Source organism: Budorcas taxicolor, chromosome 11 (genome assembly GCF_023091745.1).
Source record: "Budorcas taxicolor isolate Tak-1 chromosome 11, Takin1.1, whole genome shotgun sequence".
Lineage (NCBI taxonomy): Eukaryota > Metazoa > Chordata > Mammalia > Artiodactyla > Bovidae > Budorcas > Budorcas taxicolor.
The window spans coordinates 120788744-120815120 of record NC_068920.1 but is presented as its reverse complement, the minus strand read 5'-3'; the positions used below and the strand labels follow the sequence as shown (position 1 = coordinate 120815120).

General features: G+C 38.0%; 1 protein-coding gene across 1 annotated transcript in view; it reads right to left on the bottom strand.

Annotated features, from left to right (window-relative positions):
• The window catches only part of EHBP1 (EH domain binding protein 1), a 347498-nt gene that overhangs the window by 149191 nt on the left and 171930 nt on the right, over positions 1–26377 (bottom strand). The window contains exon 10 of the mRNA XM_052648636.1: positions 22106–22289. Coding sequence (XP_052504596.1) covers positions 22106–22289 — 184 coding nt within the window. The remainder of the gene's footprint in view (positions 1–22105; positions 22290–26377) is intronic.

Genomic DNA, 26377 nt, shown 5'->3' with positions numbered 1-26377 from the left:
AAAATATGGAAGCACTTACTCACACAAGCTTATGTCCAAGTTAAAAAAGATGCCTGTCAACCTAACAAGAACCAAACTCAATTAGTTTCAAGTCATCAAGGAAAAGGCCACCGTTATTCCTATAGCTTAATAAACAAAAGAAATCTTGTGTATATCAAGTAGTTGGCCTAAAATGTGATTTCATTGTAAGGCAAAACTGAACACAGGATTAAAGAAAATTCCTTAGCTATCTATCATATAAACTCAAACAGCTTCATTGCTTTACAATATAAAATTATCTAATATAGAATCTATATTTTCCAAGAAATTATTTTCATGCATTTTTGTATTGACAGCGAAGTATATGAGAATAAATATAAACAAAATAATAACATCATTTGTTATCAACTGATCAATATACTTCACTATAATTTCTCAAATTCTGAGAGACAAAACTCTAGATAAAATTCAAAAGATATAAAAATAAAAACTATCCCATTTGAAATAAGATAACCTCATTTTTTAAAAAAGCCTGTGAGTAAATTAATTTTGTCTGTTGAATCACACTTTCTTAATGATGCAATTTTAGGCTAAATATTTAGTCCTTATTTTCAGTTTTTCTTATACTGGTAGTGGCTTTTATCACACCATGATTTCTCTGTTTCCTATGCTTTTGGATCTGGTAGTTAATGCACTATAGAATCCTTAAAGGTACTAGCAAAGTTTGCTACTTTAGAGGATTTCCAAATTCTATTTTTATAAATAAGATACTTTTTAGCAAGTGCAAATTCATATTTGCCAGAAATGTAGCACAATTATACAAGAAACTGTTTGATGTAGCAATGACATAAACTTTGCTTCAGTCAGTCAGTTCAGTCGCTCAGTCATGTCCGACTCTTTGAGACGCCATGAACTGCAGCACGCCAAGCTTCCTTGTCCATCACCAACTCCCGGAGCTTGCTTAAACTCATGTCCATGGAGTCAGTGATGCCATCCAACCATCTCATCCTCTGTCATCCCCTTCTCCTCCCACCTTCAATCTTTCCCAGCATCAGGGTCTTTTCCAATGAGTCAGTTCTTCACCTCAGGTGGCCAGAGTATTGGAGTTTCAGCTTCAGCATTAGTCCCTCCAATGAATATTCAGGACTGATTTCCTTTAGGATGGACTGGTTGGATCTCCATGCAGTTCAAAGGACTCTAAAAAGTCTTCTCCAACACCACAGTTCAAAAGCATCAATTCTTCAGCACTCAGCTTTCTTTATAGTCCAACTCTCACATCCATACTATGACCGCTGGAAAAACCATAACTTTGACTAGATGGACCTTTGCTGGCAAAGTAATGTCTCTGCTTTTTAATATGCTGTCTAGGTTGGTCATAAATTATCTTCCCAAGGAGCAAGCATCTTTTAATTGCATGGCTGCAGTCACCATCTACAGTGATTTTGGAGCTCTCAAAAATAGTCTGTCACTGTTTCCACTGTTTCCCCATCTATTTCCCATGAAGTGATGGGATCGGATGCCATGATCTTAGTTTTCTGAATGTTGAACTTTAAGCCAACTTTTTCACTCTCCTCTTTCACTTTCATCAAGAGGTTCTTTAGTTCTTCTTCACTTTCTGCCATAAGGGTTTTATCATCTGCATATCTGAGATTATTGATATTTCTCCTGGCAATCTTAATTCCAGCTTGTGCTTCATCCAGCCCGGCATTTCGCATGATGTACTCCACAAATAAGTTAAATAAGCAGGGTGATAATATATAGCCTTGAAGTACTCCTTTCCCAGTTTGGAACGAGTCTGTTGTTTCATGTCAAGTTCTAACTGTTGCTTCTTGTCGTGCATACAGATTTCTCAGGAGGCAGGTAAGATAAGGTGAGGCAGGTACCTTTGCCTCAGTTCTCTTATTTTTTTAAATGGGAAAAACAGCTCCCACTCTACTTATGTCATGGTTAGAGAATAAAACAAACCATACACATTTTAATGTTTTGGAGGTTATAAACTACTTCATAAACCAAAAGAACTGTTATTATGCAAAGAGAATTGTGTCAACTGGTCAGTAGTTAATATTTCTTTGAAGCAATGTTTGGTTTGTATGGAAATATTACAGATACAAATAAACCAAGGTAAAACATTCTATATCAAAGTCTTTCAAACTTTTCATTCCATAGTTTTCTTCAGAACTTTTATAATCCTAGCAGTTAGGGACCACCATCATCTTCAAAATTATTCTAGATGGTCTCAGCACAGAACTCCAGTATGTATGAATATAAAATATTTGTGACAGAACAAGTGGCAAGTGTTCTTTCCCTGATTCTAATGTTACCTGTTACCATTTAATTCAGACCCAGTTTCCAAATCCACACCCAAAAAGCTTTCAGCAAGGCTGTGTACTTTCATATCCTGCCTGAAGGATGTTTCAGATGGCGTGAAAATAAACCACAAAGGCCCTGAGGCTGGAATGAACTAGTCATACTTGAGAATGAGAAGACCAGCATGGCTCTAATCGAACAGAAAAAGGTAGGTGATGAGAGGAAATAAGGTTGGAAGAAAAGGCAAAGACTAGATCACAGAGGGCCTTGAAGGTTATGGTGATTCTATTCTGCAATGGGAAACCAAATTTTGAGGTAGTGACATAATGTGACGACTGATTCTTTTTATAAAATTTTTAATTGGAGGATAATTGCTTTACAATGCTGTGTTGGTTTTTGCCGTACAACAATGCAAATCAGTCATAACTATACACACACACACACATATATATATATATATATATTTCCCCTCCCTCTTGAGGCTCCCTCTCTCCTCCCATTTCACCCTTGTGATGAATGATTTTACAAGGTCATTCCTGTGAAATTTTCAGTTCCAGAAGATACTCTGGACACCTTTACACTTCAAAAGAACCAGACCCTTCATAAACTACAAATTTTTATTGAATTGCCGAGCACATAAATTTTTTTTTCATGTAAAGGAAAATCCAAGGAGTGAACAGTGAGATAAGAATTTTCCAAAGCAGAAAAATGTTTTTGCTTTGAGTATATATCTGTGCATATATTATCTTTCACAGGAAGTAAGTAAGCAAATATTTTTAAAAATCAGTATACCCCTAACAACCAAGAAATCAATTCTGGATAAACATTAAAATCATCTGGATGATTAAAAAAAAAAACAAACCTGATGTCAAACTTCCAATTTCAAAGATTCTAATTTACTGACTTGGTGTAAAGTCCAAGCACTGCTTCTTTTAAAGCACTGATATTTTTGAAAAGGCTCCTTGCTGAAGTTGAGAACCATTACCTCAAGAAAGCCTTGAGACATGTAGGACTTTACTCATCAATAAAAAGTCAACAACCTCAGATAAGCAGATGATACCACTCTAATGGCAGAAAAGTGAAGAGGAACTCAAGAGCCTCTTCATAAAGGTGAAAGAGGAGAGTGAAAAAGTTGGCTTAAAACTCAACATTCAGAAAACTAAGATCATGGCATCTGGTCCCATCACTTCATGGCAAACAGATGGGGAAAAAGTGGAAACAGTGACAGACTTATTTCCTTGGGCTCCAAAATCATTGCAGACAGTGACTACAGCCAGGAAATTAAAAGATGCTTGCTCCTTGGAAGGAAAACTATGACCAACCTAGACAGCATATTAAAAAGCAGAGACATCACTTTGCCTACAAAGGTCTGTATAGTCAAAGCTATGGTTTTTCCCGGTAGTCATTATGGATGTGAGAGCTGGACCATAAAGAAAGCTGAGCGCCGTACAATTGCTGCTTTTCAACGGTGGTGTTGGAGAAGACTCTTGAGAGTCCTCTGGATAGCAAGGAGATCAAATCAGTTAATCTTAAAGGAAATCAATCCTGCATGTTCATTTGAAGAACTGTTGCTGAAGCTGAAGTTCCAATAATTTGTCTCCTGATGCGAAGAGCACACTCACTGGAAAAGACCCTGCTGCTAGGAAAGATTGAGGGCAGGAGGAGAAGTGGGTGACAGAGGATGAGGTGGTTGAACGGCATCACTGAGTCAATGAACATGAATCTGAGCAAACTCCAGGAGACAGTGAAGAATGGAAGCCTGGTGTACTGCAGTCCATGGGGTCACATAGAGTTGGACATGACTTAGCGACCAAACAACAACAAAAAGTCTGCATTGTCCAAAATGGTAGCCACTAGTCACATAAGTAGCAAAATTAATGAAAATTAAATTTAAAAAATCAGCCTATTAGTCATACCAGCCACACTGTAAGTGTACATGTGGCTACCATACTAGCACAGATACAGAATATTTCCATCACCACATAAGTTCCACTAAACAGAGTGTAGGAAATGAAGGAGGAAAGCTGGTTCCTACATTTTATACCTGAGCAGCTAGGTGAATGGCAGTGTCATTTACTGAGAGATGGGGAAAACCAGGGGACTAGCAAATTTAATTGGAGAAGGAAATGGCAATCCATTCCAGTATTCTTGCCTGGAGAATCCTGTGGAGAGGAGCCTGGTGGGCTGCTGTCCACGGGGTTGCACAGAGTCGGACGTGACTGAAGTGACTTAGCATGCATGCATGCATTGGAGAAGGAAATGGCAACCCACTCCAGTATTCTTGCCTGGAGAATCCCAGGGACAGGGGAGGCTGGTGGGTTACCATCTATGGGGTCGCGCAAAGTCGGACACGACTGAAGTGACTTAGCAGCAGCAGTAAGTTTAGAAATAAAATTAAAGAGTTATTTTTCACAAGAAGAAATGTTGAGGAAACAAAGATCGGGGAGAAGCTGGAACTAGAGACACAATTTGGAATATGTTAATGTTATGTTAATAGAATGTTAATGAAATATGTTAATACTATAGATAGTATTTTAAATCACAGGATTATAATTTATTGCAAAATGGTACCTCCCCTTTGGAAGGCCTCTTGACAATGAATGGCAAAATTACAAAGGCATTATTCTTTGACTCACTTCAGGACACTGATCTAACATATATGAAATAATCTGTATACAAGGTCCTTTGTTGCAGCATTGTTCAGGATAACAAAAGACTAGAAACAACATTATCTATGGTTAACTGGCTATATAAATTATGATACATTAGAGATGGAAAACAGGATGAGAACGCTCTCCACATACTAAAATGGGAAGATTTTCAGGATATATCATTAAGTTGAAAGTGTAAAACTAAGGAGCAGAACAATATTTTGGTTTTTCCTGTGGTCATGTATGGATGTGCGAGTTGGACTGTGAAGAAAGCTGAGCGCCAAAGAATTGATGCGTTTGAACTGTGATGTTGGAGAAGACTCTTGAGAGTCCCTTGGATTGCAAGGAGATCCAATCAGTCCATTCTGAAGGAGATCAGCCCTGGGATTTCTTTGGAAGGAATGATGCTAAAGCTGAAACTCCAGTACTTTGGCCACCTCATGAGAAGAGTTGACTCATTGGAAAAGACTCTGATGCTGGGAGGGATTGGGGGCAGGAGGAGAAGGGGACGACTGAGGATGAGATGGCTGGATGGCGTCACGGACTCGATGGACGTGAGTCTGAGTGAACTCCGGGAGTTGGTGATGGACAGGGAGGCCTGGCGTGATGCGATTCATGGGGTCGCAAAGAGTCGGACACGACTGAGCGACTGAACTGAACTGAACATACACATACTTCAACTTCAATGGCCTTTCATCACACATGCATTTAATCAAACACTTACTACGGTCTGTGAGATTCTCCATGACCTGGGCATTACCCACCTCTCCAAACTTATACAACATCACTTGCTCCTTGCTCATTACACTCCATTTACATAGACCTTCTTTGAGTTCTTGAAACATGACAAGTTGTTTTTTGTTTTGGGGCCTCCATTTCAGCCTGGACTACTATAAAACTTTTTGTCTCTCTATCCATGTCTTTAGGTTCATCACTCTCTATTCTTCATTTATGGTCTTCCAAGGTTTCATTCTACTGAAATCTGATCATGTCTTTTCCTTCGTTTCCAAATAGAAACCAAGGCTGTGCAAGGTTTAACCTGGAAATCAACAGAATAAGCAGAGGTTCTGTTTTTTAATCTTGGAGCTAGGATCTATGAAAGGAGGTCACTGATGCCAAAAGTCAGTGAAGAGCAGAAGCTGACAACAGCGAAGGCAGTGGGGATAAGGCAATGGACAAGGAATGTTAAGAGAAGCTGCTCTGCTCTGCTTCCATGGCCATTATTATTTTTATTATGATATTACCTTAAGATAGAATTTACATACCATAAAACTTACTGTTTAGTAGGCAGTTGTCTTAGTTTAACAAATGCATACAGTTTTACAACCTCTACCATTCCATTACCCCTTCCCCAAATTCCCACATATCCCCTCCACCCACTGATATTCTTTGGTGCATTTCTGTCCCTATGGTTTTGCCTTTTGTAAATGCCACCTAAATGAAATCATACAGAATGGAGCCTATCGAGTCTGATGTCTTCCATTAAACAGAATGCATCTGAGATTTATCAATGCAGTTGAGTGTATAAACTATTGCAGCCTTTCAATAATGCATTTTGTACATGGTTTAAATAGATTGTTACTATTCCTACTGTCTACACAATAAAGCCCAAATTTTGAGCAATCATACACACACAAAAACAAATATTCGGAATCAGACTCCACTTTTAAGTCCAGGTATTCCATCACATCAATGGTGCTCAGTCTCTTGAACTAGATATTTTTATACCTCAATGCTTTTGCCCATCTATTCCTTTTGAAATGTCCTTCCTCTCGTTTCTTTGCTCATCTAGTGAATTCTAATTGTCCTTCAATAGCTCAGATAAATTGTGATCTCTACTGCCTCTCTCACCACCACTACACTATACTTCACACTACAGCACGTGTGTGTGCGCACGCACACACACACACACACACACACACACACACACTTCCCCTGTTCCTAATCGCTAATGCAGTGTGCTTGGAGAGGAGGTAATGTGGTATAAGTAACACTCTCATTATTGATCTTATAGTACTCTAGCCTATGTCTATTGTAGCCCAGTATACTGTATCATACTTTTTATGTGACTGCCATATTGGGTAGGTTGAGAAGACTGTTGAAGACAAAAGACTTTGTATGAGCCATGTTTTTTGATTAGTTCATAGTACAGTTCCCTGTACTGAAAAGGGCTAAAACAAAACAAAACAAAAAAGGATGTGTGAAGTAGCACAGGAGAGCAGACATGTTCCCAAATGTTTCTGAAGATGTTTCGTGTTTCATGAACTCCCTATAAATTCTACCCTCTCCCTTCAAAAGGAAAAAAAATAAAAACCTTTGAAAGTCACTCTTATAGAATGTTTCTTTCTTAGAAAAAGAAACATGATTGCCCTTTTTGTTTTCTGTTTCATCCATTTTTGAATGGCTTATTTCCCACCTAAGCAAAATCAAGCATCACTAACAAATATTTATTGGAAATACACTGCCCTTTGTCTTGGAAGTTTTAAGATAAACAATATGACTTTAGTAGAATGAATAATTTATTTTTACTTCATGTTCAGATTGTGGTAAGAGTAGCAATGAATACTGTTGAACTGCTTATGGCAGCATTCCACATATCTGCTGTCTTTAACCCAGTATAAAAAGAGGTTAACTCTTGTTCATTTCCAAGGCAAACCATTCAATATCACAGTAATCCAAGGCTATGCCCCAACCAGTAATGCTGAAGAAGCTGAAGTTGAACGGTTCTATGAAGACCTGCAAGACCTTCTAGAATTAACACCCCAAAAAAGATGTCCTTTTCATTATAGGGGACTGGAATGCAAAAGTAGGGAGGCAAGAAACACCTGAAGTAACAGGCAAATTTGGCCTTGGAGCACAGAATGAAGCAGGGCAAAGGCTAAAAGAGGTTTGCCAAGAGAACATACTGGTCATAGCAAACAAACTCTTATAACAAAGAGAGAAAACTCTATACATGGACATCGCCAGATGGTCAATACTGACATTAGATTGATTATATTCTCAGCAGCCAAGATGGAGAAGCTCTATACAGTCAGTAAAAACAAGACCAGGAGCTGACTGTGGCACAGACCATGAACTCCTTATTGCCAAACTCAGACTTAAACTGAAGAAAGTAGGGAAAACCACTAGATCACGCAGGTATGACCTAAATCAAATCCCTTATGATTATACAGTGGAAGTGACAAAGAGATTCAAGGGATTAGATCTGATAGAGTGCCTGAAGAACTATGGATGGAAGAACTACAGTTCATGACACTGTACAGGAGACAGGGATCAAGACCATCCCCAAGGAAAAGAAATGCAGAAAGGCAAAATGGTTGTCTGAGGAGGCCTAACAAATAGCTGTGAATAGAAGAGAAGTGAAAGGCAAAGAAGAAAAGAAAAGATATACCCACTGAATGCAGAGTTCCAAAGAATAGCAAGGAGAGATAAGAAAGCCTTCCTCAGCAATCAGTGCAAAGAAATAGAGGGGGGAAAAATAGAATCGGAAAGACTAGATATCTCTTCAAAAAAATTAGCGATACCAAGGAAATGTTTCATGCAAAGATGGGCTCAATAAAGGACAGAAATGGTATGGACCTAACAGAAGCAGAAGATATTAAGAAGAGGTGGCAAGAATATCCAGAAGAACTATACAAAAAAGATCTTCATGACCCAGATAATCACTATGGTGCGATCTCCAACCTAGAGCCAGACATCCCGGAATGTGAAGTCAGGTGGGCCTTAGGAAGCATCACATGAACAAAGCTAGTGGAGGTGATGGAATTACAGTGGAGCTATTTCAAATCCTAAAAGATTATGCTGTGAAAGCGCTGTACTCAATATGCCATCAAGTTTGGAAAACTCAGCAGTGGCCACAGGACTGGAAAAGGTCAGTTTTCATTCCAATCCCAAAGAAAGGAAATGCAAAAGAACGCTCAAACTACCGCACAATTGCACTCATCTCACATGCTAGTAAAGTAATGCTCAAAATTCTCCAAGCCAGGCTTCAAAAGTATGTGAACCGTGAACTTCCAGATGTTCAAGCTGGATTTAGAAAAGGTAGAGGAACTGCCAACATCTGTTGGATCATCAAAAAAGCCAGAGAGTTCTAGAAAATATCACCTTCTGCTTTATTGACTATGTCAAAGCCTTTGACTGTGTGAACCACAACAAACTGTGGAAAATTCTTCAAGAGATGGGAATACCAGACCACCCCCCCTCCTCCTGAGAAATCTGTATGCAGGTCAGGAAGCAACAATTAGAACTGGACATGGAACAACAGACTGGTTCCAAATAGGAAAAGGAGTATGTCAAGGCTGTATATTGTCACCCTGCTTATTTAACTTCTATGCAGAGTACATCATGAGAAATGCTGGACTGGATGAAACACACGCTGGAATCAAGATTGCTGGGAGAAATATCAATAACCTCAGATATGCAAATGACATCCCCCTTATAGCAGAAAGTGAAGAGGAGCTAAAAAGCCTCTTGATGAAAGTGAAAGAGGAGAGTGAAAAAGTTGGCTTAAAGCTCAACATTCAGAAAACGAAGATCATGGCATCTGGTCCCATCACTTCATGGGAAATAGATGGGGAAACAGTGGAAACAGTGTCAGACTTTATTTTTGGGGGCTCCAAAATCACTGCAGATGGTGACTGTAGCCATGAAATTAAAAGACGCTTACTCCTTGGAAGAAAAGTTATGACCAACCTAGATAGTATATTCAAAAGCAGAGACATTACTTTGCCAACTAAGGTCCGTCTAGTCAAGGCTATGGTTTTTCCAGTGGTCATGTATGGATGTGAGAGTTGGACTGTGAAGAAGGCTGAGCGCCGAAGAATTGATGCTTTTGAACTGTGATGTTGGAGAAGACTCTTGAGAGTCCCTTGGACTGCAAGCAGATCCAACCAGTCCGTTCTGAAGGAGATCAACCCTGGGATTTCTTTGGAAGGAATGATGCTAAAGCTGAAGCTCCAGTACTTTGGCCACCTCATGAGAAGAGCTGACTCATTGGAAAAGACTCTGATGCTGGGAGGGATTGGGGGCAGGAGGAGAAAGGAAGACCGAGGATGAGATGGCTGGATGGCATCACGGACTCGATGGACGTGAGTCTGAGTGAACTCTGGGAGATGGTGATGGACAGGGAGGCCTCGTGTGCTGCGATTCATGGGTTCGCAAAGAGTCGGACACGACTGAGCGACTGAACTGAACTGAACTGGTGACTGCAGCCATGCAATTAGAAGATGCTTACTCCTTGGGAAGAAAATTTATGACCAATCTAGACAGCATATTAAAGAGCAGAGACATTACTTTGTCAACAAAGGTCCATCTAGTGAATGCCATGGTTTTTCCAGTGGTCATGTATGGATGTGAGAGTTGGACTATAAAGAAAGCTGAATGCTGAAGAATTGATGCTTTTGAACTGTGGTGCTGGAGAAGTCTCTTAAGAGTCCTTGGACTGCAAGGATATCCAACCAGTCCATCCTAAAGGAGATCAGTCCTGAATATTCATTGGAAGGACTGATGCTGAAGGTGAAACTCCAATACTTTGGCCACCTGAAGCGAAGAACTGACTCAGTGGAAAAGACCCTGATGCTGGGAAAGATTGAAGGCAGGAGGAGAAGGAGACGACAGAGGATGAGATGGTTGGATGGCATCACCGACTCAATGGACATGAGTTTGAGCTAACTCTGGGAGTTGGCAACGGATAGGGAGGCCTGGCGTGCTGCAATCCATTGGGTCCGAAAGAGTAGCACATGACTAAGTAACTGAACTGAACTGACTTAACTAGAGAAATTTTCAGGTTCCATTTTATAGCATTTTTGCATCTCACGCCCTTCAAATACATTATACAAATATACTTACATGAGAATATTTCTTAAAATGAAAATACTCAGGTTATTAATGGTGTCTTATATGATGAATAAAATTTTGTGTCGAATTAAATTTTATTTTAAATTATTTAGCAAACCTTATAATGTTCATTTAGCTTTGCCTTCTTTTAAGGTGTGAGGAAGCTAAGAATTATTGTGAGACTACTTTTGATGCTTCCTTCAGAGTAACTAAAAGCTTCTCTTCAGAGTCAGATAAAAAATGACACTTCTATCGAAAAGTATCTTTTAAAATTTCCATGAATCTCTTTTTATGGCTAATGTTTACCAAAGTCATGGTTACTGCTCATAGAAATTATAAAGTTCTCACGTGTCTTAATTAGTATTTTCAAAATTAATAAATGTACAGTAATGTCTTGGTTATATATACTCCAAAGCATCATCATTCAAATACTATTAATATAGAATGGGTAATGGGTAGGACATGGTATCTGAATTTGTATTAAGCAATGATGTGCTTTGAAGTAGTTTTCTCTTTTCAAAAAAATTTAAAGGTGTTCTACAAGAAGCACACTTTTTTGGGGGAAAATAGTCAATAAGTAAAATAACTTTATATTCAAAAGATTTTATTTCAGTCAATTATAAATTCGTGAGAACAGTGTGGGCTGAAATAAAGGTAAGATCTGCTATATAAGGTGAAGTTTCACTAAATAAATAAAAAATATTAACATGTTTTAAAGAAATATATATAAGGGGAACAATATACGATGAAAAAAAGTTTTTACCTTGTGTGAAAATCTTAAGTGCACATTACTGATATATATAACTCATTCAGTCTGACCAAATGAAGATCTCCTTAATAATGCAAGTTATTGTGAGTACATGAAAGAATAAACTGTTTTTTATTAAAAGTAAAAATAAACTCTGTGCTTATACTAATCACTCAATTACATGAGGTTTTTCTGTTTCAAATACCTATGAGGTTTATTCTAAGACATTAAATGTGGATAGTCCTTGTTTTAAAAAAAAAAGTCCAGCTATGCTAAAACCTGTTTTCCAAAGCAGTTAAGAGGTAAATAAACACTAAAGAGTTTCCCCTGCAATAGCATCTACTGCTACTGGGGGTGGGGAGAAGGGTGGAGAAATAGTTTTAGGATTTTAATCCCAATTATTACATCCAAAAATTGGAAATTATGATGTTGTACAGATAAACAACTATTTATTGAGCTTCTTCAGACATCTGGGCATAAGAATGATACCAAACTTTAGAATTTAGTACTGGAACAGAAATACAATTTACTGTAAAATACAATACTACAAACTTACTTATTAAAGTATCAGATACTTTCCAAGATGTTATTAATTTATTCACAATGTATTTTCAATTATTGGCTTTGCTTCTCAAAAAGATCATTATTAGAGGGGTTCATCTAACTTCAGAGTCTTCTTTCTGCAGTGGCACTATGTTGAACGCTATTAGTTGTTTACTTTGTTGTTTTTTTTTTTTTAAGGATACAAAAGATTCCTGGGTTACAAATTTACGATCTAGTGTAATAATCTAACAACACACAAGTGTGCTAAGAAAATGTTCACATACCTTTAATGAAAACTGCACTAATGAACTCAATATATATTGTACATATTAATTATTAGACTACAACTCTTAATCCAGGTGTTAAAGAGTTTATATATCCCACAGTAGGTTAGCCTTCTGTATAAGAGCTGGTTAAGGAATACTCACTCCCACCGAAAATAAATGTGTCCTAAACTCTTGCTTGAATGGAAACTCTTGCCATGGAAACAGACAGTGAAAGGAATATTAAAGCCATTTTATCGTATCTAGTTGCTCCATTAACTCAACTGTACATGATTGTTTTTGAGACTCTTCTCCAAGTTCAAACATGCCAGGCTTGTTCTTCAAGACTTTCAAGCTGGGACTTATATTAAAAAACAGTGCCAAGCAAGAAGTTTAAGTAAACATAAAACCATCCCAGAAACAACTACAGGAATTCAACTTGATTATATAAATTCCTCATCAACACATCAAGTAGTGAAACCAAACATTTTCATTGGATTTACAGTTTATCTTGTTAAGATTTCTTCTTTGACCTATAGATTAGTTGAAAGAATATATATTAATTTTCAAAGATATGGATTTTGTTCTAAATATTTTTTATAATTATATTTTTAATTGATTGATGATTGCTTTATAAATACTGTTTTTTTCTTTTAAACTGATTTCTAGATTAATTGGACTTCCTGAAATGTGTTTAAGATTTACTTTAGAGCCTAAAATATAGTCATTCTCCATTAAGAAATTAATCCAATGGTATAGTATTTTATGAGGCCAAAATTGTCGAGTCTTTAAATCTTACTGATTTTTAACTTGGCCTATTACATCAATTATAGAGAGATGTGCTATATATAATTGCTTACATAATACAGACTACTAGTTTCTTCCTGTAGTTTTTTAAAAGTTACTTCTATTTTGATAATATGTAATAAAGTGGATGCAAGTTCAGAAGTTACTAAAATTCTCCCTCATTCCATTCTGTTGTTGTTGTTTAGTCCCTAAGACATATCCAACTCCTGGCAACCTCATGAAACGAGCATGCCAGGCTTCACTGTCCTTCACTAACTTCCAGAGTTTACTCTGATTTATGTCCATTGAATTGGTGACGCCACCTAACGATCTCATCCTCTGCTGCCCTGTTCTTTTGCCCTCAATCTTTCCCAGCATCAGGGTCTTTTCCAATGAGTTGGCTCTTTGCATTAGGTGGCCAAAGCACTGGAACTTCCGCATTCTCCTTCCAATGAATATTCAGGGTTGATTTCCTTTAGAATTGACTGGTTCGATCTTGCTGTCCAAGAGACTTTCAAGAGTCGTCTCCAGCACAATTCGAAAGCATCAATTCTTTGGCGCTCAGCTTTCTTTATGGTCCAACTCTCACATTCATACCTGACTACTAGAAAAACCATAGCCTTGACTATACGGACCTTTGTCTATAGAAAAGTGATGCCTCTGTTTTTTAATATACTGTCTAGGTTTCTCATAGATTTACTTCTAAGGAGCAAACATATTTTAATATCCTGGCTGTAGTCACTATCCGCAGTGATTCTGAAGCCGAAGAAAAGAAAATCTGTCACTGCTTCCACTTTTGCCCTTCATACTTGCCATGAAGTGATGGGACTGGATGCATTTTACCCCTCAGTATTTCATACATTCCATTCTACCCCTTAGTATTTCTTGTAAATTGATAGTTATTACAACCAGTGGTTTGACTAGATCTCATTTTAATTCTTTGGCAAGTATACTTATGACAGTCCTATTTACTTGCTATTATAGTATATCAGGAATCACAAAGGCTTCAGATAGCTCCATGGTAAACAATCTGCTTGTAATGCAGGAGAGGTAGGAGAATCGGGTTTGATCCTTGAGTCAGGAAGATTTCCTGGAGGAAGAAGTTGGCAACCTACTCCAGTATTTTTGTCTGGAAAATCTTGGGTTTAAACAAGTGCCATGTTTGCACTTGCATGAACCTGCAAGTGAGAGGCTCCTTAAAATTTGGACCCTAGTTGCCACTCTTGCCTCACCTTACATCTTGCCCCACAGTGCATGCTGTTGTAGGTCTTTTCTTTTTTCTTTTTGTTTCTCATTATGACGGGGTGAAATTTACCCAATACTGGGAACTGAGAAGGTTCTGTATGAATCTGCTCAAATACTTTAAATATGTTCTTCATGCAGTAAAGGTGGGCTAATCAATGCTTTTATCATCAGTAATGTACCCTAAAGTGATCCTGCCAATATATATTAAAAACACTCAATTTATCATTTATTATTAATTCCTAAGCCTTTATAGAGCTTTCAGCAACTAAGCCAAACATGAGTCATTATCATTAAGGTGTTCAAAATGTATTTACCTTAATCAGGTTCTTTTTCTATATGGTGGCTTTTTTTTTTAATTCTCAGCTGGAAAACTGTGACAGGCACCTACTCAGTTACTCCAGAATATACTGATATAAAAGAGCAACCTTTAAAAAAAATAACACTTAATTGCTTTATAAAATTTGTTTCAAAATGCAAGCAACCTAGTCATGGTTTATTTCTATAAGCAAAATGTAACATTTTACCTCTTCCAATAAATACAGTCAGAAAAAAATCAAAAGGCAAATTCTCAGAGATGGTTTCAGTGCCGGGGTTCCTGGTTTAGACTGAAAGTCTTTTAAGTGGGTTACTGCTAGTATAAATTTGTCAGATTTGCCCCATTTGTGCACCAGGGCTGAGATTAGAGTTGAAGCAAGGCAATGCCTAGGGCTGGCTTTCCAAGTGGCTAGGTGGTAGAGAATCCACATGCCAATGCAAGAAACATGGGTTCTATCCCTGGGTTGGGAAGATCCCCTGGAGGAGGAAATGGGAACTAGCTCTGCCTGGGAAATCCCATGGACAGAGGAGTCTGGCAGGCTACCTCATGGCGTCACAAAGAGTCAGACACAACTGGGCGCGGAATGCCTAGGGCACAAGATTTAAGGAGGCATTCACTTTTAAGGTGGTGCAGATGCACAGTCTTCATTTCCACCCATGTGAGAAGTGAGTTCTTATATTTAGTGTCCTAGGAGCCTCTATTGCAGTGTTCTAGTCAAGGCTCTGCAGTGCACCTATCCAAATATATTTTAGAATTGACATCGTAGGTGTCAAAAAGTAGTTTTTTCTCAACAACTTTGCCAATAATGCTATGCTCTGAAAACTACCATATCTTTTCAGACCACCTTGCATAAATGTAGCAAACTGACTTTGAAGGAAATACTACTCAACTTTTGATAGCCTGGGTTTTTTGTGTGTGGTTTTGGTTTTTGTATTCTGTTTCTAGACTGTTTCTAGACTTCTTTATGCTCAGTGGCAAAATATTCTGATGATTTTCCTTTAAAGGTTACATTGCTTGATTTTCATATGTCATTCTGAATGACTATTTTCAGTGGTCATCATTCATGTTTTCTCACAGAAGAGACACCAAAGTTTAGGTTCATTTGCATCTCCACTATAAAACTCATATTTTACCTGTGGCACAGCCTGCTAACTGTTCCTAATATCCATTTTACTTATCTTCCTTAGTAACAGAACCCTTGAGTTTTAGCTGGGTAATGCAACTGACCAGAATAAAGATTAATTTTCCTGTCTCCTTTGCTAGAGGCTGCTGCTGCTGCTGCTAAGTTGCTTCAGTCGTGTCCGACTCTGTGCGACCCCACAGACGGCAGCCCAACAGGCTTCCCCATCCCTGGGATTCTCCAGGCAAGAACACTGGAGTGGGTTGCCATTTCCTTCTCCAATGCATGAAAGTGAAAAGTGTAAGTGAAGTCGCTCAGTTGTGTCCGACTCTAACGACCCCATGGACTGCAGCCTACTAGGCTCCTCCGTCCATGGGATTTTCCAGGCAAAAGTACTGGAGTGGGGTGCCATTGCCTCCTCTGTTGCTAGAGGCAGGTGTGGCTATTTCCCCGCTTTCTTCTTGTTGACTGGAATGTGACATATCAACTATGGTTCAAGCAGCCATCTTGGGCTACCAGCTGGAAATGTATACTGAGGATGGTGGATCAGCACAATAGGAGACTGGGTCCCTGATGGCTTTAAGGCTACCATGTCAGCACTAGACCATCAACATTGGTAAAAACAGAAATACATGTTTCTTTTATTTAAACTGTCATCAAGGCTTTCTATTGCCAGCAGATAATCCTAATTCCAAAACGGCATTAACTGGAGATTTTTATGTTTAGTAAGTAACAATTCTGAGAGGATCCTCATTCATATTAAGAAAAAGTAATTGCTGTAGTCATTTTGTCAACAAATGTCATTTGTTCTTAACCTTTAGCTAAAGTCAGCTGCACTGAAAGAAGAGTGGCTATGTACTGGAGAGAGAGGAAATTCCAGAACATAAACTATTTTGCAGGGAGATTAAATTATCATTAAAAAAGTAAAGGGAAAATTGAAGGCATTCCAAAGAGACAAGCAATACAGTTGATGTTTACAACTCAGTCCCAGTTGTATCTTTTGCCTTTGGTTCTGCTAAAATTTCCTCTTGTTTTCTAAACAAGTTATCCTTTTTCTTAAGAAAAAAAAATTAACAAAATGGCTTCCTTCTATTAGTCATAACCAAAAGAATACTAACCAATAGACCAGGTGATACATAAAGCAGTGCCTCATTTATTCTGTATTATTGAGGAACAAGCTATTCTGGTAAGAAAGGTATTCCAGTAAATAAAAACTTTACCAGTAACTTAAACTTATCCCCATTGTGCCCTCTGCAAGCTATCACTGAATGCAGTTTGGCATTTTACAAAATGACTACGCATTTATCATCATATTCAATTAAATTTTGATCTTCATTCCTTTTAATGATTTTCCTTCGAAGTTATGAGGTACTTTCAACTTACATATGAGGAAATTAATAGTTTGGTCATGTGCTTATTGCTTTTCAGCATGAGTGGCCCACAGGCACCATTCCGCACAGTTCTGCAGACAGAAATGGAGGTAAAAAACTTTATATAAGGGGGCCTTTATATATAAAAACTGAAAAGCATGTTTGTTTTGTGGTTCGAATTTGCTGCTAGGATCAATCAAAGAGACTGCTGTATGTAACTCTGACTTCAGTATAACCTGGGCTTCTTACAGTTTCTGCAAATTGTAAGTACTCAAAAATATACAAGTGTAAAGCTTGGGTCTCTATAAGAGCATTTGAGAAAGAGGTCACAATATGAGTGAAGGCTTGAGTCACTTAGCTGAGCCGTTAGATATGAATAATGTTTCCACTTTCAGAGATGGAGTAAGTGGACAGTGTTTCATTGCTAATCACTGGAGTTCTAATCAGGCTTTTTGAGGGAGCCCTTCTCCACATGATCAGGCTTATTTCACCATCCAATGTGCAGGGGCGGGTGGGGGGAAGCTTCTCCACATTATCATAAGTGCAAGTTGAATTTTTTAAAATTCATTGACAATTAGCTATTTATATTGTGATTTTTACAGAATTAGGTATATAGTGCTTAATAAAATACCTTTGTGATGTATTTGGCAACAAGGACATTTATGTACCTAAGCTTTTATTATCTGACTCGCATTTTATACTAAGTTGCATGAATCATATCTAGGAGTTCAGAGTTATATTCTTATTAACTTAAATTCACAGTCAGTAAATGGTGATCAGCCACCATTGAGCCTAATTTATCATTTGCCTTATTGGATGCTTGTGTTTTAAATGTCAGGTTACATCCCTAAACATTGGTCTTTTTTATCAAGTTGGCTTAAAAAGTGTCATAGTTTTCTCATTTTACAAATGCAGGAATCAATGGTCTGGGGTGAGGAGTTTATGTAGATTTATTACACTGGGGGATTCTTAACTGCCTTTAGGGGGGTAGTTTGAATTTTATTTACAATATAAATATATGCTTATTATCTGTTTAAATTCTGGTCTTGGCTTTTTTTCATAAATTTTCTTCAAAATAAGTAGTTTCAGGTTACAGGTGGAGGAAAGTAATCATCTGGCTGAGCACTCTTTCTATGACATGATTAGCCTCTGCAGTCAATTGCTACTGAGTGCAGTTTAGCATTTTGTTATCCAAAACAAAATATAAATATTTGGTATAAATATTATTTTATTATTCAACTAAATTTTGAGTCTGTTTTCTTTTCCAAAAAGCTTTATTTGAACTATTGCTTCCTTTCCAATTTAAAAATATAGTAAATAACTGGCCAAGAAGCATATTGTTTTAAGCATCAAAATACTAATTTTAGTATAAACATTTTTATATAAAACACACTGTCCTTGGGCTTTCCTGGTGGTGCAGAGGTTAAAGCATCTGCCTGCAATGTGGGAGACCTGGGTTCGATGCCTCGGTTGGGAAGATCCCCTGGAGAAGGAAATGGCAACCCACTTCAGTACTCTTGCCTGGAGAATACCATGGACGGAGGAGCTTGATGGGCTATAGTCCATGGGTCGCAAAGAGTCGGACACGACTGAGCGACTTCACTTCACTCCTTTCCTAAATGGAACATTGTATACAAAGCATAAGACTCTTTCATGTTGACTCAAGGTTGTCAAATGGTCATTATTTTACTAAGCTTTAATACTGCAAACAAAGTCTTCAGGAACTACTTGGATATGCACATACACACATGCACATACACACACACAAACAAGTCTATTCCTATAATAGGCCCCATGCCACTGCTCTTTTTCAGCTACCATTTATCATTTTTGATTATCATCAATATGCCATTGATTCTAATCTTCTTCCTTCTCTCACACATAACTGTGCAGTTAGTAGTTTCCAATTTCTTTCTTACTTTTATTTTTTTTTGCAATGGTTCATTTTTTTTTTCCAAATGAAATCTTACATAAATATACAAAATAAAAAGATCTGTGCTATGGAATTGGAACAGAAGATCAAGTTTTCTATTATTAAGCCTCTATACCTGGTTTCCACTGCACAACACTGAGGTGTCTGATGGAACCCCAGGCCATCACCAAGCTAATACTCCTGGTCAAACCTGAGAGTAACTTTCTCTATTTTGAGGGATGAATTTTGGGGGAAAATGTCATCTGGTATCTAGTACAAAGTGAAAGTGAAAGTGAAGTCATGTGCGACTCTTTGTGACCCCATGGACTGTAGCCTACCAGGCTCCTCTGTCCATGGGATTTTCCAGGCAATAGTATTGGAGTGGATTGCCATTTCCTTCTCCAAGGGATCTTCCCAATCCAGGGATCAAACCCAGGTCTCCTGCACTGTAGACAGATGCTTTACTGTCTGAGCCAACTATAAAAAAGATCCATGATCTCATTACTCAATATCCTCTGAGTATAACAAACCAAAAGAGAAGAGAAACATTTTATAAAATTCAAATATTTAAACAACATAGAAAGGGGAAAAAGGAAAAGAAATGCCTCCTTCAACCTTGTGCATACCCACCATCCCCTCAAGATCTTTCTCCTCAAAGTTACGAGTCCTTCCATAATGTATAGGAGCATGCATGTTTGTCTACATGTGTATATGTGTGTGAATAAAGCCTTTTAAATAAAACTTTATACATACAAAAGTTACCATACTATACAGTTATGCACTTTGTTTTTCCTCATTTAATAATAATATCAGCAATCTTTTTAAAAATTAATCTTTCATAGCTGTGTTTTACACAGTTGAGTTATCCAAACTAACTCCCAGATCAGCAGAAGGTTACTGTGAATACAACTGATTGTGTGTCTGAACATGATGAGGCATTTTCCAAGAGAAGCATGGTGGTAAAATGCTCAGTTTTCCCCATAAAGATCATTTATTCCACAATATGTCTACATTGGAACACTACCCTCAAAATAACATAAAAAATAGCTATATTATACTTCACTACAATAGAATTCAATGACAGTGAGTAACACTATTTCTATGGAAAAATGTATTTAAGAATTCTAACTTGGAACTGGAAATACCTGTCTACAGGTAGAAAGGCACAATGGGAAATATGAGTTTTAGACTCAAAAAACCGGAATTTTAATCCTGGCGCTGTCAATACTAGTTTTATCACTTTGAGGAAGTTACTTAACTAAGGTTTAGTTTCTCAGTGTAAAAAGGAAATAATGGTATTTATTTCTCAGGTTATTTTGTGGATCAAATGAAGTTATAGAACATTGCCTGGCACACAATAAGGTACTGTTAAGTTCCTTTCCATTCACTTATGAAGAGATTCAAAGAGGCAATGGCACCCCACTCCAGGACTCTTGCCTGGAAAATCCCATGGACGGAGGAGCCTGGTAGGCTGCAGTCCATGAGGTTGCTAAGAGTCGGACACAACTGAGCAACTTCACTTTCACTTTTCACTTTCATACACTGGAGAAGGAAATGGCAACCCACTCCAGTGTTCTTGCCTGGAGAATCCCAGGGACAGAGGAACCTGTTGGGCTGCCGTCTATGGGGTCGCACAGAGTCAGACATGACTGATGCGACTTACCAGCAGCAGCATGAAGAAATTAGGATTTTGTGATTAGCTTCAAACTTCAGTGGCCTATAGAAGGGGGACAGGGAGAGAGTAGGCAGCACAATAGAGATTCAGGGAAACAGGACAGTTGTAGGTATTCTTGATGTTTAGAATGGATAAAGAATCTAAACAGCTTTTTGATTTTGACCAATGCCTCAATTGCCGCCTTTATTTTTGCTCTCATGGGTATAGGAATTGACCATCTCTTCTGCTTTATATTTCTGTTCTCTACTGCCTTCATTTATAGACTCTACTCCCAACTTCCATAGCCAATAGCCAGACAGAATTTAGTCCTAGTTTCTCCTCCTAAAGTTACACACAGTTAAACACACCTGATATAAAAACACACACCTGCAGACTGACTTATAGAATGGCAGAGTGAGGACCTCAGTGAACTCACTCCCCCTCAAACAACGAAAATAAAAGCAAACAAACTATTTCAGAACTCTGGCATTTAATGAAAGGCACAGAATGAACTATAAAATACAACAGGAACTACTGAAATTTGATGCCCTTGAGAAAAGCAGCAGCCCAGGCATCTGAGATGGAATATGGTCCAGAGAGCACGTAATTAATGAATATGCCAGTTCCAATCCTGTCTGTTGGCTGGGGGACCTATGACCTTTATCCTTCTGAGTTTAAGTTCATCTCTTCCCCCCACAACTACCCGTGAGAATTAAATAATGTCATATGATAACAATAACAAAACACTCATGAGTACTGTCATGAGTTATTTACCTTAAAAAACTTGCTAAATTCAACATCTCTACCTTTCAGATGAAAGATACACTATTTGCAGTCAAACCATTTAGAAGCTTTAGACTTTGTTCTAAGACTGCACTTTACCTTTCCATGAAGTTATTATCCATTAACATTTCTAAAAAAGAATGACAATAAGGCCACAATTGTAATCTGACATAAATCAAAGGGACAGTATTGAAATTCTTCAGTAAAGTATTTCTCTGCACTGGGTGTCAATCTTTCTGGTACATTTCTCAAAAAGATGATTTCTATTCTTTCCTCTATATTAGAGTAACCTGTCTATCATGACTAGCTGCTTTAGAGTATATCCTTTTTTCAAAGCACCAACCCTACAATTATACTGCCTTTCTCCCTCTGACTTCAAAACAGCATTTAAAAAGCAAATCTTAACCCAGACAATCCAATCTATAACATACTATAAATTTATAGACTTCCAAATGTATATACAGTGTTGCAGTATAATGGATTTACTTATACTTTACGTTTATATGATCAAAATATTAATAGCTAACCATGACTTTTCTTAATTTGAAAACAAGCAAACATTAATACATGTTTTAATAAGATTAAACTCCTACCTTAGGAGAAGTGGAGAGATCTCTTCCTGCAGAAACACCTGTGTTTTCATTTACTCCTCCTGTCTTTGGCGAGACGGCTGGTGGGGCTGGGGCTTTTCTTTTTACTCTCCTTTCAGTTTCCAGTTCTTGAACTGGACTTAGCAAATTGTTTGGAGTCGGTTTAGGTTCATAAAAAGGATTTGATCTAAATGAAAAGGAATTACTGTTAAATATCTTTATAAAAATAGTTTATTCCCAGCTAAAATACTGTAATATGTTTATAAAACTAATCATAAGGGAAAACCCAAACCAATGATAACTTACAATTTCGAAATCATCACAATTAATCTTTTGTTTTGTCAATCATTAACAATAAAATCTTTGCTTTTAAGAAGTATTTTAAAATCGTTAAAATACAAGTCACACTCAGCTCTGCTATATACAGACCCTTGGGAAAATGTTTGTAATGAAAGTAAATACTATGTATTCTCAACATCCACAGAAAAGGAAATAAGATGAGGAACATTTATTTATTTTCTAATGCTCCTCTCACCAAACCTTTTTTCCCTTGCATTTCATCTCTTCCTCTGTGTTAAAATTCACGTGTTAGGGACTATCCTTTAGAAGTTCATTCAGTGAAGCTCTTTTGATAGCAAATTCTCCCAGGCACTGAAAATGTCTTTATTTCAGTCTCATACTTAAATGATAGTTTAGCTAGGTAGTTTATTCTGCTGCTGCTGCTGCTAAGTCACTTCGGTCGTGTCTGACTCTGTGCATCCCCATAGGTGGCAGCCCACCAGGCTCCCCCGTCCCTGGGAGTCTCCAGGCAAGAACACTGGAGTGGGTTGCCATTTCCTTCTCCAATGCATGAAAGTGCAAAGTGAAAGTGAAGTTGCTCAGTTGTGTCCGACTCTTAGCGACCCCATGGACTGCAGCCCACCAGGCTCCTCCGTCCATGGGATTTTCCAGGTAAGAGTGCTGGAGTGGGGTACCATTGCCTTCTCTGTAGTCTACTCTAGTTGTTAGTTAATTCACCTCAGTGCTTTGAAATATTAGCCCACTGTTGGCTTAGTACTGCTCTTTTGTAATTTATCTTGTTTCTGGTTGTTGTTAAGATCTCCTTATGTCTGGTTTTGAGCAATCTTACTACAACATGTCTAAGTGTGTACTTCTTTTATTTATCTGGCTTCAGATTCCTTGAATTTTCCTGGAGACTCATGTGTTTCAGTAGTTCTGAAAAATCATCAGCCGTTATGCCTTTGATAGCCTCTTTGTTATTTTCTCTATTCTTTTTGCTAGAAAATCATATCAAATTATGTTGAATTACCTCTTTCCTACATATTTTTACAAATTTTTATATCTCCTGTGTTACATTCTGAATAACTCCTTCACATTCTTCACAAGATCCATTTAACCTTTTCTCATTTCACTGTGTCTAATTTAATGCTCAATTCTCCATGAATTTTAATTTCATAAGCATATTTCTTTATATGGCTTGTGTATAATACCTTAGGTAGAGAGATTTGAGTCATTAATCATTTATACATATTTGTTTTATAGTCTCTATCTGATAAATCTATCATTTGAATTCCTTGCATTTATAATACTGGTCTTGACTCTTCTCTAGTTTACTATTTCCTTGTGTATTTTGTAATTCTAGATTGTGAGTTCAGAACTTATTGAGGAAATCCTATGTAGTCTGAGGTGGGAGTGCCTCTGTTCAGAGTGTTTCACGCTTGCATTTGCCAAGCAGTTTAGGAGCTACTTTGTTTCTTATTTTCTCGGCTTGGTGGGGGTTCCCAGACTATCCTGCCAACATAACATCAAATCCACATGAGGGTAGGTTTAGGCTTATAACTTCCTAGAGAAGTCTTTTTTTCTCTACCTAGAGTTTAGGTACAGACAGAAAACCTTCCTTTCCTGCTAACTCTCTTTATGAGTATTTATCCAGTTGAAAGAAGTGAAAAGAAAGTGAAAGTCACTCACTCATGCCTGATTTTTTGCGACTCCATAGACTGTAGGCCACCAGGCTCCTCTGTCTATCGAACTCTCCAGGCAAGAATATAGGAATGGATTGCCATTCCCTTCTCCAGGAGATCTTCCCAACCCAAGGATTGAACCCAGGTCTCTTGCATTTAAGGTGGTTTCTTTACCATTTTGGGCTTCTCTAATAGCTCAGTTGGTAAAGAATTTGCCTGCAATGCAGGAGAACCCGGTTCGATTCCTGGGTTGGGGAGATCCACTGGAGAAGGGCAGGTTATCTACTACTCCAGTATTCTTGGGCTTCCCTTGTAGCTCAGCTGGTAAAGAAGCCACCTGTGATACAGGAGACCTGGGTTCAATCCCTGGGTTGGGAAGATCTCCTGGAGAAGGTAAAGGCTACCCACTCCAGTATTCTGGCCTGGAGAATTCCATGGACTGTACAGTCCATGGGGTTGCAAAAAGTCAGACACAACTGAGTGAATTTCACATCCTTTACCATTTGAGCCACCAGGGAAGCTAGTTAGTCATCCATAAACACAAGTATCTGGTATATACAATGATTATTCTTCCTATTCCTATTATAATAAAAGTAATAAACCTATTTTGGTTATTTTTATTAGTTTGTTGCTTTTTTTTTTTTTGCAATACCACTTTGTTCCCGAGAGTTCAATATCTTGTATGCACAGTAACAATAGCATTTCTGAGTTTACAAGGCTAAGACACAGACCACCCAAACATAATAAGTATACCAAAGGAACTCCATCTAGTCAGATAAGGTCTGTACTGGTAATAGCCTTCTGTGTTCAATTATGTACATTCTTTTAACTGCAACAGAAATAGATTTATTTAAAACCAATAACCAAGTATCTACATCTCTGCCTCACAACAGTCTGCTCTCACGAGACTCTGGGTCCCAAGTAATCTAAACCAGAGAGGTGAAATAAACCATACTTGTATGTCACTCTCACTCTGTACTAGTTGCAACAGTTAGTGTCATGTGACTCCTTCTCGGAGAAGGCAATGTCTCCTTCTCATTGAGCTAGAGATATAGCCTCAGAATCTCTCTTACCTCTGCTCAGGCCTTACCAAGTTATTTTTCAAACGTTAAAAGTAGTTCAAAGGGAGGTAAAAATAAAGAAATGGGATTAAAAAGAATTTAACACCAAAACTTAGAAAATGAAAAAACATCTCCCCTCTCCCCCTCAAAATTTACTCTTTGCTATCTGATGTTAAATGTTTCAGTACTGAACAAACCCACTTCAGTCTCAGTGAATTAATTGACATGTGAACTATTGCAGTGATATTTTTAAAAATTATTCCTGATTACATCTCTCTATAACAAATTTGCAAAGAAGTCCATTACACGGTAGCTGCCACAATAATCATTATTAATTTGCCATATAAGTATGATTAGTTTTAAGAAAAATTTTGAGGATTTAAGGATCAGTTCATTTCAGTCACACAGTCGTGTCCAACTCTTTGCGACCTCCATGGACTGCAGCACACCAGGCTCCCCTGTCCATCAACAACTCCCAGAGATTACCCAAATTCATGTCCATTGAATAGGTGATGCCATCCAACCATTTCATCCTCTGTCATCCCCTTCTCATCCTGCCTTCAATCTTTCCCATCATCAGTGTCTTTTCAAATGAGTCAGCTCTTTGCATCAGGTGGCCCAAGTATTGGAGTTTAAGCTTCAACATCAGTCCTTCCAATCAACACCCAGGACTGATCTCCTTTTAGGATGGACTGGTTGGATCTCCTTGTAGTCCAAGGGATTCTCAAGAGTCTTCTCCAACACCACAGTTCAAAAGCATCAATTCTTTGGCACTCAGCTTTCTTCACAGTCCAACTCTCACATCCATGTGTGACTACCAGAAAAACCATAGCCTTAACTAGACAGACATTTGTTGACAAAGTAATGTCTCTGCTTTTTAATATCCTTTCTAGGTTGGTCATAACTTTCTTACCAAGGAGTAAGCATCTTTTAATTTCATGGCTGTAGTCACCATCTGCAGTGATTTTGGAGCATCCCAAAATAAAGGCTGTCACTGTTTCCCCATCTATTTGCCATGATGTCACAGGACCAGATGCCATGATCTTACTTTTCTGAATGCTGAGGTTTAAGCCAATTTTTCACTCTCCTCTTTCACTTTCATCAACAGGCTTTTTAGTTCCTCTTCACTTTCTGCCATAAGGGTGGTGTCATCTGCATATCTGAGGTTATTGAAATTTCTCCGGGCCATCTTGATTCCAGTGTGCTTCTTCCAGCCCAGCGTTTCTCATGATCTACTCTGCATATAAGTTAAA